Raw genomic sequence first — 15,165 nt, forward strand, 5'->3', positions numbered from 1 at the left:
AACAGTTGATATATAATATAGATAGGTCAAAATGTACTCTTCCACATGCCTCTCTGTTTCTCGTTCTATCACATCCTATATTGTGTTTTCTAGCGTGCATTTGCTAACTTACCAACATCTTCTCTCATTTTCTTGAGCTTTTCCTTTTTCTGTTGCAGTGCTTCCTCCTCGGCGCAAAACGTCCTATGAAATCGCTCCAGCAATTCGTCCACACTTTCAACCTTTTCTTCTATCATCTCGATCAAATCCTCAGAGTATTGAAGTTTTTCTTTGGTATACATGATATTTTTCTTTAGAGATTGATATACGCTTTGAAGATCATTGTTATTTTTTGCCATGTCCTGCAAACAACTGAATATTTGAGCATAGTCTACCTGGGTTGCTTGATTTCCAACATCTTTAAAATCTACTCCTCGAAAAATTCTTAAAAGTTTCGCCATTTTCTTGTAAATGTGATGGAGATTTAGTATATCTCACTCCATTATGACATCATAATCACCATGACGTCATTGTGATGTCATAAAACACAGCCAAACTTCCGCCAGAGTTCGTTACAAACCAAACTCTAGCTATGACGTCACAGCCTACTGCACTACGTTACGATATGCGGTGAAGTCAAACTTCCACCAGAGTTCGTTTGCTATTCGTAGGTGACGTAATGAGGCCTCGACGGGGAGTTTGAAATCACAGCGACAAATCGAATGGTTTGAGAAAAATTCTCAGGTTTGAGTAAAATATAGCCCTTGAGTTTGACTCAAGACGTTCGTGTTATGTGTATGAATGTATGACATTCACGTGGTGGAGATTTAAATGTAAATATGCAATCAAAAGTAAGAAAGGCTGTAAAAATACGATAAAACTTGTAGAATAAGAGATAAACAGCTAAATAGTAAATATATACTTATCAAAGTGCCAGTGGGCTATGAAAAGAGTCTGATGTATCACTTGTTGCCAGAACTTGAAAGGGAAAGAAAACGAGAATGACTGTTTATATCATGTGATTATATTGTCACGTGATTCCAAGCGTTGACAGCTTACGTAATGCGCCCTCTGGTGAGAGAATGTGCTACTATAGGCATGAATGGTGTAGCCAAACGTGTTCACCTCTCCCTCTTCCCGCCCCCTTTCCCTCCTCCGTGTTTCTGTCCTAGGTCCTTTTTTCTCCCCTTCCTGCTTTTCTCTCTCCGCTCCCTTTACCATTATTTTTTTGGTCCCGTAGGAACCTAATTTAGCTAGGTCTTCCGTATCCTTTGCTTGTCGCCGACGAAATGGGGTGGTTCTTCAATTTTTTTTAAAAAGTGCGTTAATATAGCAATGAACTTTGCAAAAAACAAATTTTACAACACTCGGTCGATTTTCTTGAAGCTTTCAAAATTGATAAAGAGGCCCTAATTATTTGAACCGCTTTGTAGATTTGGGTAATTTTTTTAAAAAGGGCCTGGCTGCAAGAGCCTTACAATGACTAGACTGTACGTCCTATCTTTATCGTGCCACACCTGCTGTGACACGGGACCTCGGTTTTTGCGGTCTCATACGAAGAACTGCCTCATTTAGTCGTCTCTTACGACACGCAAGGGGTACTGAGGAGCTATTCTATCCCGGATCCCCGGGGGTGGGGTACTGAGGAGCTATTCTATCCCGGATCCCCGGGAGTAGGGTACTGAGGAGCTATTCTATCCCGGATCCCCGGGGGTGGGGTACTGAGGAGCTATTCTATCCCGGATCCCCGGGGGTGGGGTACTGAGGAGCTATTCTATCCCGGATCCCCGGGGGTGGGGTACTGAGGAGCTATTCTATCCCGGATCCCTGGGGGTGGGGGTGGAAGCTCGTCTACATGCATTGAATGATTTACCGGTTAAAAAAAATCATAGATTTGGTTTTCCCTTCCCCGTTTCCGACAACGGTAGATCAATTCCTCTCATTTTGAGAAAGAAATACAACACTTAATTATTTTCTCTACTAATTATATCAAAGTTCCAGAATTGTTGTTATATATATATATATATATATATATATATATATACATATATTTCTACATGATGTACAGTGTACACCCAAAACGCACTTTAAATTTTTTTTTGTCAAAGTGCGTTGACGTGGTCCCAAATTTAATTTTAACACACTTTGAATTTTTTGTTTCAAAGTGTGTAGTTTTTATGCACCCGAGATCGAAGGCATATTGTTTTTGTCCTGTCTGTCATAAACTTTAGTTTTGCTAATAACTTTTGAATAGTAAGTTCTAGGGTTTTGATATTTCCCATGAGTATTCCTTGACAAGATCTTTCTACTGGTACCAAGATATTTGTTCTTGTGACCTTGCCATCTTTGGGAATGGTCATTATCGGGGGCATTTGTGTTTCACAAACACATCTTGCTTTTTTTTCTCGAAAGTGCGTTGCCACACCCGTGTCACAGCAGGTGTGGCACGATAAAGATCCATCCCTGTCTTCTCAAATGCCGAAAGCGCCGAGCATAGGCTTAAATTTGCAGCCCTTTATGGCGCGTAAAACGTTGCTATATTCGATAATCTTATGATGTATGTTCAATATCTTGTGATGTATGTTCTATATCTTGTGATGTATATTCTATATCTTGTGATTATGTTTGATATCTTGTAATTTATGTTCAATATCATGTGATGTATATTCTATATCTTGTGATGTATAATCGATAATATTGTGATGTATGTTCAATATCTTGTGATGTATGTTCTATATCTTGTGATGTATATTCTATATCTTGTGATGTATATTCGATAATCTTGTGATGTATGCGCAATAATTGCATTATGGGTAATATGATGCAACAGCGTACTATTAAAGTAAAAATGATTTTCATTGGTTGGAAATAACGAAAGTATCCGGTGGTGCAAAATATGATACACTAGTATGTTAAAAATAACAGTATGACTTCTTAGGACCTGTCCTAGACAAAGGCCAGGCGCCTGAAGTATGGATACTGCTTACCCCTCCCCCTTTTGTTATTTTTTGCGGCGATAATTTCTCCGAAATGTCAATGTCGATTCCCTGCCTATCTCATTCCTCTTACGATTTAAGTACAATCGTTTCACACTTGTTGTAAGCTATCGAGATTGGCCTTCTATCGGTAAACACATTTCAGAGAAATCATCACCGCAAAAAAAATTATAAAGGGGGGGGGGGTAGTATTCATATTTCAGGTGCCTGTGGTCCTAGAGTCAGAGCTCTGGGGGGTATATTCCAAATTTTGGTTCATTACTTTCTGTTTTCCCAAATATGCATAATTTTTGCTTTTGTCAAAGTTCCATTTGTCTCTGCTTCATTTTATATAGTACCAGAATAATTAAAGAAATCCTTCAAATGATAAAGACATTTAATCATTCTGACAATTTTGGTTCCAACCTCACTGGTATTAAATTGATGATAGTAACGATCGTTACTATCATCCCAAGATGGCGGAAGGAAATTCCGGAAAGACCACATTTACTTATTATATCTATTTGTATTGTTTATTTGCGAATGATATGTAGGTGAGAAATATCATACACTAGCAACAATTAACAATTACGATCAAGTGTTATTTTATCTTTCATACGGCTCATATGAACAGAAAATTCGTCGTTGAAAAAACAGCGAGGATGATCGTAACGAAAGTTTTACGTTACTATCATCATTCACTTCCGTTACTATCATCCTCGCTGTTTTTTCAACGACGAATTTTCTGTTCATATGAGCCGCATAAAAGATAAAATAACACTTGATCGTAATTGTTGCTAGTGTATGATATTTCTTACCTACATATCATTCGCAAATAAACAACACAAATAGATATAATAAGTAAATGTGGTCTTTCCGGAATTTCCTTCCGCCATCTTGGGATGATAGTAATGATCGTTACTATCATCAGTTTAATACCAGTGAACCTGGTACCAATTTTAAAAGCCCTACTCAAGGATCATGAAATTTACAATTTTGGCAAAGGGTTTCCTGCTTCATTCAGTTTCCATTTCATATCATTAACATTAAAGAAGACGTTACTCTTGCATCACCGGATACTTTCGTTATTTCCAACCAATGAAAATTGTCCTTACTGTAATGGAACGCTTTTGTGTCATATAACCCACAATGCAATTATTGCGCATACATCACAAGAATACCGAAGATACATCACAAGATATAGAATATATATACATCACAAGATATTGAACATACATCACAAAATATTGAACATACATCACAAGATATAGAATACACATCACAAGATTATCGAACATACATCACAAGATATTGAACATACATCACAAGATTTTCGAATTTGCACCACAAGATATAGAATATACATCACAAGATATTGAATATACATCAGAAGATTATCGAATATACATCACAAGATATTGAATATACATCTCATGATTATCGAATATACATCACAAGATATTGAACATACATGTACTTATTATATACCCATCAATGTATCGTTCTTTGATACTGTGGATTTCACAGCGTGTGATCTGGTTTTCCGGATCACCACACTGTGGTTTTCTGATTCCGTATCAGTATCCTCTGAAATTGATGCCGTCACAATGCATCAACGCAACGTTATTTGTAGAAAATATTGACCGCGTCACAAACGAAACCGCGTACACAAAACATAATTTCATGGTATGTCTGTGTTTTTGATAATTTGGATTACATTTATTATCTTATAAATGTGGATTTAAAATGCAACAAGGGGGTATATAATAAATTTTATCATTACTATAGTAACTTGATCCGATGAGTTGGATCACGTTTCGTTGACAGGCGCGGATCATCAGATCAAACTCGACGCTTCGCGTCTCGTGTGATCTGATGATCCGCGCCTGTCAACTCGACGTGATCCGACTCATCGGATCAAGTTACTGTAGTAATAATATATATATCACAAGATATTAAACATACATCACAAGATTATCGAATAAAGCAACGTTTTACACGCCATAGCCCTTCATCGGCAATGGTGATGTCTCCATATGAGTGGAAAATTCTCGAGAGGGACGTTAAACAGTAAATCAACCCATTCCTTTTTTGGTCCCCGCCCCTGACGTAGCCCCCTTTCTCCCCCTAAATATTATCTTGTCTGTCCTCACATTATGATATTGAGAAAATGTACTTGATATTGCATTAGATTAGAAAATTTATTAAGAATGTATATTTCAAATTAGACTTATCCAAAAAAATATCACATTATGAAATACATATATATATAGTGCCATACATACAAATTCAATAACACGGTGAAAGTCTTTTGGTAAAACGTATATACATGTATGGTCTGATCGTAAACTTTCAGTTGCATAAGAATTTCTTATGGAAGATTAAAAATCGAAAGGGGTAGGTTTACTATTCCCAGTAAGGACCGATTATACACTAACTGCAAATCTAATACCATTGAAAATGTAATACATTTTTTGATAACATGTGAAAAATATGATAATGAATGTGATGAAATATTTAATTTTATTGAGAATTAAAAAAAAAATCTGCTTTAAATAATGAACAAAAACTACTTTAGCAACTCAACTCAGAAGAGAAAGAAATTCTTGATCTTGTGGGCAGGTTTATTAATAATAGCATATGTATGTATGACATAAAGAATTATGTGTTTTTGAATATGCCTCTATCCTTTGGCATCTCTCCATTTTGGACTCTAAATTAGAAATAAAGTATTTTATTCTATCACCGTCCCTCGGTATCCTGAGTTTAGAACAACATTTCATAATATTGTTTCACTTCCTCATGTTTGTCCATTTTGGACTCTGAATTAGAAATAAAGTATTTTATTCTATCACCGTCCCTCGGTACCCTGAGTTCAGAACAACATTTCATAATATTGTTTCACTTCCTTCCCAAATAGCATCCTTGCTATACAGTGCATTGTCGATCAGTATTGTTATGAGCCAATTCCAGACCAATCTCAATAAAGAAATCCTTAACATGTGTGTATATGGTATACATGTGTATGTAGTATCATGTAGTTATAATGTTCAATATCAAAAATTGTACATGCCCCCTAAGGACCCTTGATTGGTGAATAAATAAAGATAAATATATAACCAATATATTTCAAAATAATGCGTCAACTAGCTGTACATATTTCGCACATTCAAGTTCAATATGTCCCAGTCAAGGAAATCTATCTCAAAGAGTAAAAAAAAAAATGTGGTCATCACCCCGATTTAGAATCGGCTTACTTCGGCTGTGCGTCGGTTGTAGCGCTAAATCGTGTTCCGTACAGCTGACTGTTCATCAACTCCCATCCCGCCAGCCATTCTGTCAAACTCATCTAGAATCTTCTCTTGTTTACTTGGTATATATCATATCTGATCACCAACGACTTACTGTGTAGAAAGGGAGAGGAGTGTAGCACATTGTTAGTGAGGTAAGACTTCGGCCTTTTTTCTTCCATTAAAATTACAAATGTAAGAAGATTTGAATCCATATTCTTTTGAGTCATTTTTCTACACTTCTATCTCTATTATCTCTTGTCCTTTACATGATGGCGATGACGGACGGCATCAATTGTAGAACGGTATTTGTGCCCAGGTTAACCACTGGAAAAGTTTTGGTAAATCATGTTTGGTCTTTAGAAATGGATACAGTTAGTATTTGATATCATGTTGATAATGTGTTGATAGGGCGCTACAAGTTTTGACGAGGCCTTTAACATGAGCTTCTTATTAGCTGAATACCGTTACATTATCACCTAGCTCCAATGCTGAAGGCGCAAGGAAATGTTTCGTCCGTCGTAGTTGCAGACACGTGTCGAAATCTTGACATATTGATACAGGCCACTGCAGGGAAATTACAACAAAATCCTATTAACTAAAAATCAGAGCCCCCCCCCTTTTTTTTTATGGTAGTGTATTATCGTCTGAAAACACCCATTACGTAATGTACGACTGCACTTGTAACTTTCGATTCAGCGATGTATAGTGTTTCGTTAGGAACCACCGCCTGCTGTGTGTGATGATGTTACATTTGTGCGCTGTATGGCTGACCGCGGAGGATGATAGTAATTGTCAGACATCTGGTTACCGTCAATGCGGTCGTTACTAGATAAAATATAAGTCTGCTTCTCCTAAGAACCGCATATTTGACCTCAGTTGTCATAATATTTACTTTCTACTGCACTTCTGCCACGAAATGAATAAGTCGAATATTAGATTCACTCTTGGGATTTTTGTTTATTTCACTCCTACATAAATCTGCATCACATGCGTAATATTTCTCATCAAGATAGGTTGCATTCCAAGAATGCTTTCTCGTATAAGTGCAAGAATTTAATGATGTTGAAACACCCACCATTGGGCTGAAATCACCCCCACACCAGCATAACATGTACATAGATTTACTGCACTGAAATAAACGTGTATTGCAGATTTAAACGTGTTGCCCAGAATTGAGACATGTTTTGTGGCCCCGAGTGTTGAGTGCTTGGCATGAAATATGAAATTTGTCAAACATTTCGCTGTCCAAATCTGACCAAGCGTGACGTTAACACCGTATTACGTAGACGACAGGAATGTGTTTTAATGTTTAATTAGTCATTGTCGACATAAACAGTAAGGATGGTTTTTTCTCTCTCCAACTTACAAATAGAAATGTAATTATCTCTCTGTTCACCAGTTTGAATTTCCCCCACTACAGTTTAATTAAATTAACATTTAATGATCCGTCAAAATTAATTAAATTTCCAGTTCATGCCTTTTTATTTCAGAGAGAGAGAGAGAAAGAGAGAGAGAGAGAGAGAGATTTCAGTATTCCGCGTGAGAAATAAGATATTTCCGATAGATAATGTAAAAGATGCTGGAAAGATAACGAAACTGTTTAAAACCGAAAAAACTATTACAATCCTTTTATCTCACGCGTTCGCACGTGCATCGCACAGCAATAGGTTCAAGTCGGTGTAGTTGTAAAGAGTTATTTTTAGGTAATATAACGATTTCCAGCTAGACGGTGATTCAAGAAATAAACGTATATCAAACGATATCAGAGTTATAATTCTCGACGACCCTTCGACAAGCTGTGTATTTCTTTTAATACCTGGAACAGGTGTGATTAAAGGTGAGTCATCACCTGGCCAAATTTACAGGTAAATATATCTTTATAAGCAAGGAAAACCCACCGATAGTGGGGAGCGGGTCATTAATGTATCCTGAGTGATAAGTAATGCTACGATACATATTTCATTCACCGTTGGTACATATGTAGTATCTCTGTCTATATGCACGAGAAAACCATCCATCATTCTACAATTGGACTGTACTAAAGAATGATGGGGATAAACCATGATTTTTATGTAAATGAAGAAATTACTCTCACGAGAAAATTTATTATTGCTGTTCTTTAACAACTTCTATTCTGTTTATTTTGCAAAGTTGAATTTTCAAGCTTCGAGTTTTATGTGTGAGAAAGTATTTTATCGTTTAACAGTTAAAACGTAAAAATGGAGCCAGTGTTAAATTAAAAAATTCAGAGAAACAAACATCAATTGTGAAGTGATTGAATTACAGAAAAGGGGTATAATAGTGTTAAGTTTAACATTGGTAGACTTTCCATTGAATCAAGGTACCGTGTCTGACCACAACAATAAACAATGTGAATTATGTGGAAAGCAAGAAAACCGTGAACTGGCCATAGCGAAACCTGTAATTATTGTATGTTTGTAGTCTGTTTAGCTCCGACCTTTCGTACGGCCGGCCGTCACACACGATTATAGTAGACCGAGGGAAACGGAGAGAGAAATGAATTAGAAATATCGATTGCTGAAGCACAGGCAAATAGAATATAACGTTGAATATTAGAAACAACATTGTGAATCAACATGGCGCACAAACTGAAGGAGCCAGAATGGGTGAGGTACGGGGAATTGGGACTAGGGAGGGGGCTCCAGCTTTTCAAGGGACATCACTGTGGTCACATACTTGGTGAGTGGTATTTAATGAATGTTTTTTTCCTCTGATTTTAGGTCCTTCAAAATGGCACACAGGATACCTATTCAACAGGACGATTTAAGTTTCGAGGAACGCCAGAGCAAAGTGTGGGAGGATATGGAAAAAGATATGGAGCGGCGGCGCAAAGAATGGGAGAACGAGATCGAGGATATGAGGGGCGGATTCTTCAACCTCCGCCCCAACAGTAACGGAAAAATCGAGGCCCTGACGGATAAATTAAGTGGCTCAGACGATGCGAAGACCGTGATAGAAAAAGATCAGTTTGGACGACCGGTTTTCAGAGCTCGATTTAATGTCAGTGAATATAAACCGGAGGAAGTAAATGTGAAAATGGATGCACATAAACTCATTGTCAACGCAAAGCACGAAGAAAAAGACGGCCAGCGATCTGTTTCTCGTGAATACAGTCGCGAAATCAATATTCCAAATGAAATCGATCCCATGGCACTCCACTGTACTATATCGTCAGACGGTGTGCTCACAGCGGAAGCACTTATGCCAGTGCCAAACTATGCACCTATAACGGACAACACTGGGACCCAAAGAATAGTCCAGAATGTCAGCTCGACGGTGTCCAGTACTCCACCCAGGGGTACGCCACCTATTGGAGTTCAAGTCCAAAACCTACCCCCAACAACACATACGTCCACGTTCACGACCTTCATGTCGCCGAAGAGCGGTACATCCCCACCACCTCAACCGCAATATCCCGGAGGAGGGACTGCGAATGTCACTAACACGAATAATCTTCAGCGTACTTACTCCGCACCTCCATCCCAATCATCATCAAGCACAACTAAATACGAAACCCGCAGCGGTTCGCAATCTCCCGCTACCATGGATAGGGATAAGAAATATCGCGTCGAGATAGATATTGAAGATTTCAATCCAGAAGACCTAAACGTGAAAACGCTGGACAAGAAACTTGTGATTAGTGCAAGAAAGGAAGAGAGGATTGGGTCGAGGACCTCCACGAAGGAACTGAACCGTGAATTCACCTTACCGGACACGGTGGACCCCATGTCAATAAAAGCATTCTTCTCGGATTCCGGAAAACTTCTGGTAGAAGCTCCGTACATGAGATCCATCACTGTAGGCCATTATGGGGACGGGCGGGAAGGCAGTCCCCATTTTGGGATGGGTCCCCCCTTGGCCGGAAGATAGATTCTCGTTGAGCATATAAATGCAAATTATGACGTTTTAACAGCAACATTTTGACAATATAGCTGACAATATATTGACTTCATGGTCATCAGGGCGATACAGCTGGAATGTAATATATATTTGACAGACGTGCATGTTCAAATCTCACTGTGTCATTTTGCTTAGGATACATTGGTATTTATGAAAATATGGTGGCAATAAACTAGTATTCGCGAATTTAAAGAATATAGTGTTGTATCTTCGCCGCTTTTTATATACATGTACCAAGCAATTTAATTTTAAGTGTATTTGATTTTTTCTCAATTGTTAATGTGTTTTTTTTTCTGTTTGATAAACATTGATCATTCTGTATTCTGTACTTTCTATCATATAAAGAAAATAGGGCATAGTGACGTCATTCAGCGTTCACCACTGGTAAAAGGCCAGTGATGTGTACCTACCTGTGACAGGTGAGAGAGAGATGTACATGAACAATGATAAATATCGTACACTCTACACATAGTGCACCGAGTAACTATGGTTTTACAGTGTGTGTCGACCTAAAAAAAAAGAAAGAAGAAAGATATAAGCCTCCACATACTGCAAATTCTCGAGCTGCTCGAAGTGCATACTGTCATGTAGATATACACACACGTGTGTTCTATCGTTACTAATGTCAGGTGAGATTGATTTATAATAAATGTCGGATCAAATTATTGGGGAATTATCCTTTCGTCCGATTTTTGATGATTTCAACGTCCGAAGGAAGGGGGGTGTGTGTGTGCCATTTTAAGGGAATATTTACGACTTAGTTCGTGACTGTACATAAATTAATTACTCGAAATGAGAAATAAAGCTGTAAATTCGATAGGTCGTGGCTGCACATCATTAATGACTCGATATGAGATTGATTGTTTATCAACGCTCGAGAATTTTTCACTCATATAGAGACCTCACCAGTGCTGCATGGTGAAGGGCTGCAAAGTTTAGGCCTCTGCTCGACGCTTACGGCCTTCGAGCAGTGAGGGATCTTTATCGTGCCACACCTGTGGTGACACGGAATCTTGGTTTTTGCAGTCTCATCCGAAGGACCTTCCCTTCTAATCGCCTCTTACGACAAGCATGGAGTACTGAGGACCAATTCTAACCCGGATCCCCACGGACCGCGAAATCCATAGACCTTTACTGTACACGAATTAATGACTCGAAATGAAGCTGTAAAATCTATAGACCTAATCTCGGTTGAGATTTGGCTCGGCTGAATATTTTGACCGACGCCTTCACCGAATCTCGCAGTCCTTCATAATTCGTGTCTGGAAATTTACTTTCAGCATCAGCTGCTGTTCGCTTCAATTAAGTGATTTGACTGTTTAACTAACTCTCTATCACTATTAATGCACATATTACTTACCGTCTAATATGTACATTCCATAAAATAAACCATCACTAATTTTCCCGTTCAAATGAAGACTTCTATGGCGCAATATTTTATCTCCCAAAATTGAAGAGTTCCTATAGTTTGTTTTTTGAATGAGCGAAATGCAAGTAGGTATGTAGAGATGCGATGTATTAGTAACTAGATAAAGCAGACTATAGGAACTCTTCAATTCCAGGAGATAAAATATTGTGCCATGGAAATCTTCATTTGAACGGAAAATGTAGTGCCTGTTTTCATTTTGGGATTTTTATACCTAAATGGTATGTAATACAGCATTAATAGTGATAGAGAGTTAGTTTAACAGTCAAATCACTTAATTGAAGCGAACAGCAGTGTCACCTAAGTGCATTTTAATTGCTAGAAGTGGCCGAAGCTAAAAATAAATTTCCAGACATAAATTATGAAGGACTGCTCCGAGATTCGGCGAAGGCGTCAGTCCAAATATTCAGCCAAGCCAAATCTCAGCCGAGATTACTATAGACCATGACTGTACATGAATTATAACGACTCGAAATGAGAGGTGAAGCTCTAAAATCTATAGACCGTGACCGGATATGAATTATTGACTCAAAACGAGAGGCGAAGCTCTAGAATCTATAGACCGTGACTGGATATGAATTATTGACTCGAAACGAGAGGCGAAGCTCTAGAATCTATAGACCGTGACCGGATATGAATTTTTGACTCGAAATGAATGGTGAAGCTCTAAAATCTATAGACCGTGACCGGATATGAATTATTGACTCGAAATGAGAAGTGAAGCTGTATCAGTGTATCAAATTCAAAGTGTAAACAGGTACTAATATACCATGAAAATCAGGTGCTAAAGTTTCGTGTTTTTTAATATGTTTGCTTATTTTGTATCAGATATTTTGTTTTCGTTAGAATACACGGAATCTCGTCCGTTCTTTTTAGCGTATTTGTGTTCGTTAGTTTTCTGTTCACAAGATTTAACATGTTGTTTTTTCACGGCGTAATGTGGGGCTAAAATGAAGGCAATGATTGAAAAAAAATATTTGTGTATGATGTCCTGTGTCGATGACACTAGCTGAGGTGTTTAATGTATCTTGCAAATATCAGCTTGATTTTGTATCATCTTAGTTTCCAGATGGAAATCTCAAATACTACGAAACTCCACAAGTATGTTCATTAGGAAATGATGATTCCTGTATATCTCGAGGTCAAAGGGCCAATGCCACATATCTTGTGATAGGGTACTAAATGGTCTCCGGATGGTAATATATCAAATGCACTTCAACTGTAGCAATGGAACTCACCAAAAGATGATTTACATTGCGATTGAGGTCAAAGGATCAACGTTTAAGGTTATAGTAAAATATTTCTTGATGATTCTCAAATGCAATTTGAGTTTTACGTCAGTGTTGATTTTCAAGGTCATATAAGAAAATTATGCAATTTTAGTTGTACGTTGGTATTGATTTTCAAGGTCATATCAGAAATGCAATTTGAGCTATGATGGCATTGGTTTAGAGGTCATGTCATAGGTCGAGGTGACTAAGACTGGTAGATTTTATTGAACGAATATTTCATATACATGTGTAGTTAAACTTTTGCTTTCAGTTTATTTTGATGAAAAGTCCGTTTAAACCATTTCATATCACAGGATCTCCTAGGCTGGTATACTAAAGACATATAACTGAGCAAGGATGGGGCTTTAATTGGGGATAAAAGTTTAACATACGACTAGCAGCATGACCCGGATGTAGCCATATTCTCAGGTAGTGCAAATTAACATTCGTTCAAATCAATCCCCCGGGGGTGAATTTGGGCCCAATACTGATTCAAAGTTTTACAAAGACATATATAGGAAGAAAATATGAAAATCTGTTCAAGAACAACAAGACTTTGATTAGCATGCAATCATCATCAGATAGGGCAGGTTCAAGTTTTGATATCAATAGCGCAAAGTGAATCTACAAAGCGTGGATTTCTTTTGAAGAAAATAGCCAAAGTCGTAAATATCGAATTCTTAAAAAAAAAATCTAATGCTTGCTGAATGGTGATGAAAATATTTTAATAATATCAATAAAACTATGGCTACCTTTTGGTTGACTTAATTGATTACGAAATTAGACTTCAAGAATCCACCGAGATTTGATCTTATTTACATGTTTTGCTGATTTATTTGTTTGAACTACGCGTGGTCAGTCACTCAGAATGCACAAATCGAGGTATGTCAACAAACGAAAATTCCGTCTGCATGTGGTTGGATCAAATCCTCGCTGTTTGGCGGTTCCAAACTGAATGCAATTGCAGGCGACAAAATCTTAAGGGACTCTCCTCAAATTGCCTCGTATTGACATTCAAATAGGAATCGGATCTAGTAATTCCAGTCTTAAAAAAATCGGTCATTGCAAATTTAGTATAAAATTTTGTACTGCATGTACATGTACTTTGTCTTAGAAAATTATGAATAAGATCTGTCATACAGCTAACCTGTTGTTATTTGATTTTTCCTGAAGGATGTTCCTTTAATCTATCGGAGTACGGTATTTTGTAAGTGTTAGCATTTTATTATTTATAGATCACGGACCCAGGAGGAATTAATCTAACCTTTGTTATTGAAGACATTTCTTTACCATTCCAGGTCATCTTTTATCACCATCGATTGTAATTATCCCCATCACAACGGAGGTGTTAAATCATCGTATGAGGTGACCAAGTCTGGTGCTGAACTCGAGTTTTGACATAATTATTGAATGCACGCGATCACTCTCAGGCTTTGTTAGCTCACCTGCGCAGAAGGCCTCAGTGAACATTTCTGATCTGTCCGCGTCTGTTGTAGTTGTCTTCGTCGTTAACCTTTCCTATACAGAACCACTACACGGGCCAATTTCAATTAAACTTTGCGCAAATCATCTTTTCGTGAAGAGGATTCAAGTTTGTTAAAATGAAGGGCCATGGTCCCTTCAAATGGGATATAATAAAGAAAGGCAAAATGAAAGAAAATGTGAGCAAGTTCACATACCCCATGCCCCACAATAAAAAATACTACACATAATAAATGGCAATGCTTTGCATAAAATACAACAAATTCTAATGCATCTGTTCTATACTGCACTAGTTTTATCCATGTAAGTAGATCACAACCGGAGATCAAAGTTTTATATGGGAATTTACAAGAAATTAATTGACACAAATCCTTTTCAAGAATAACAGGACCACACTTACATATTTTAAAATTATGATGCAAACGTCCCTAAGTTGCATGGATTCGAACGTATTGTTTTTGAATTGTCTGTCAGTTTGAAACTCAATAAGCATGCTCATAAATTTTAAATTGTAAGCGATAGGGCTCTTATTTCATATGAAATCCTTCTTTTGGTACCCTTTTTAACCTTGTGACCTTGACCTTAGATTTTGACATACTTTAAAGTAAACCTGAACTAGGCAATAACCAAAATAAAATACCGTACGGTTTCTTCACGGATCACTGGATGTGGGAGGAGCTCATTTATGGTCATTGTTATTTACCTGGCCTAGAGACCAGGGTGCTGTGTATACTTTTGATGTACACAGGAAGGGTCTCGGGACCGTCTGCAGTGTTTCTGTGGTCATAGTGTTTGTATAATGGTTGTATCCCTATGGC

The 15,165-nt window shown here is 37.7% G+C and overlaps 2 protein-coding genes across 6 annotated transcripts in view; one reads left to right on the forward strand and one right to left on the reverse strand.

Annotated features, from left to right (window-relative positions):
- LOC125682966 (unconventional myosin-XVIIIa-like) overlaps positions 1-1,868 on the reverse strand; it is a 28,992-nt gene extending 27,124 nt beyond the window's left edge. Inside the window, exon 1 of the mRNA XM_048923619.2 lies at positions 113-1,868. Within this exon, the coding sequence (XP_048779576.2) occupies positions 113-440 (328 nt within the window). The 5' untranslated portion in view covers positions 441-1,868. The remainder of the gene's footprint in view (positions 1-112) is intronic.
- A 4,372-nt stretch (positions 1,869-6,240) lies between these two features.
- On the forward strand, positions 6,241-10,487 carry LOC125682963 (uncharacterized). 5 transcript variants are annotated; one of them, XM_048923611.2, is made up of 2 exons: positions 6,241-8,879; positions 8,989-10,487. In XM_048923611.2, the coding sequence occupies exons 1-2, from the start codon at positions 8,845-8,847 to the stop codon at positions 10,136-10,138; spliced, it is 1,185 nt and encodes a 394-aa protein (XP_048779568.1). In that variant the 5' UTR covers positions 6,241-8,844; the 3' UTR covers positions 10,139-10,487. The 5 variants fall into 5 exon arrangements, with proteins under 5 accessions (XP_048779568.1, XP_048779571.1, XP_048779569.1 ...); XM_048923614.2 differs by having other exon boundaries at positions 6,241-8,112; XM_048923612.2 differs by having other exon boundaries at positions 6,327-6,399.
- The last annotated feature ends 4,678 nt before the right edge of the window (positions 10,488-15,165 follow it).

The sequence above is a fragment of the Ostrea edulis genome, chromosome 6 (genome assembly GCF_947568905.1).
Source record: "Ostrea edulis chromosome 6, xbOstEdul1.1, whole genome shotgun sequence".
Lineage (NCBI taxonomy): Eukaryota > Metazoa > Mollusca > Bivalvia > Ostreida > Ostreidae > Ostrea > Ostrea edulis.

Bases quoted from the DNA above. Each gene is read 5' to 3' on its own strand.
- LOC125682963 (XM_048923611.2), top strand. From the start codon at position 8,845: ATGGCGCACAAACTGAAGGAGCCAGAATGGGTGAG. The intron at 8,880-8,988 runs GTACGGGGAATT...CTCTGATTTTAG, and splicing joins AAGGAGCCAGAATGGGTGAG to GTCCTTCAAAATGGCACACA.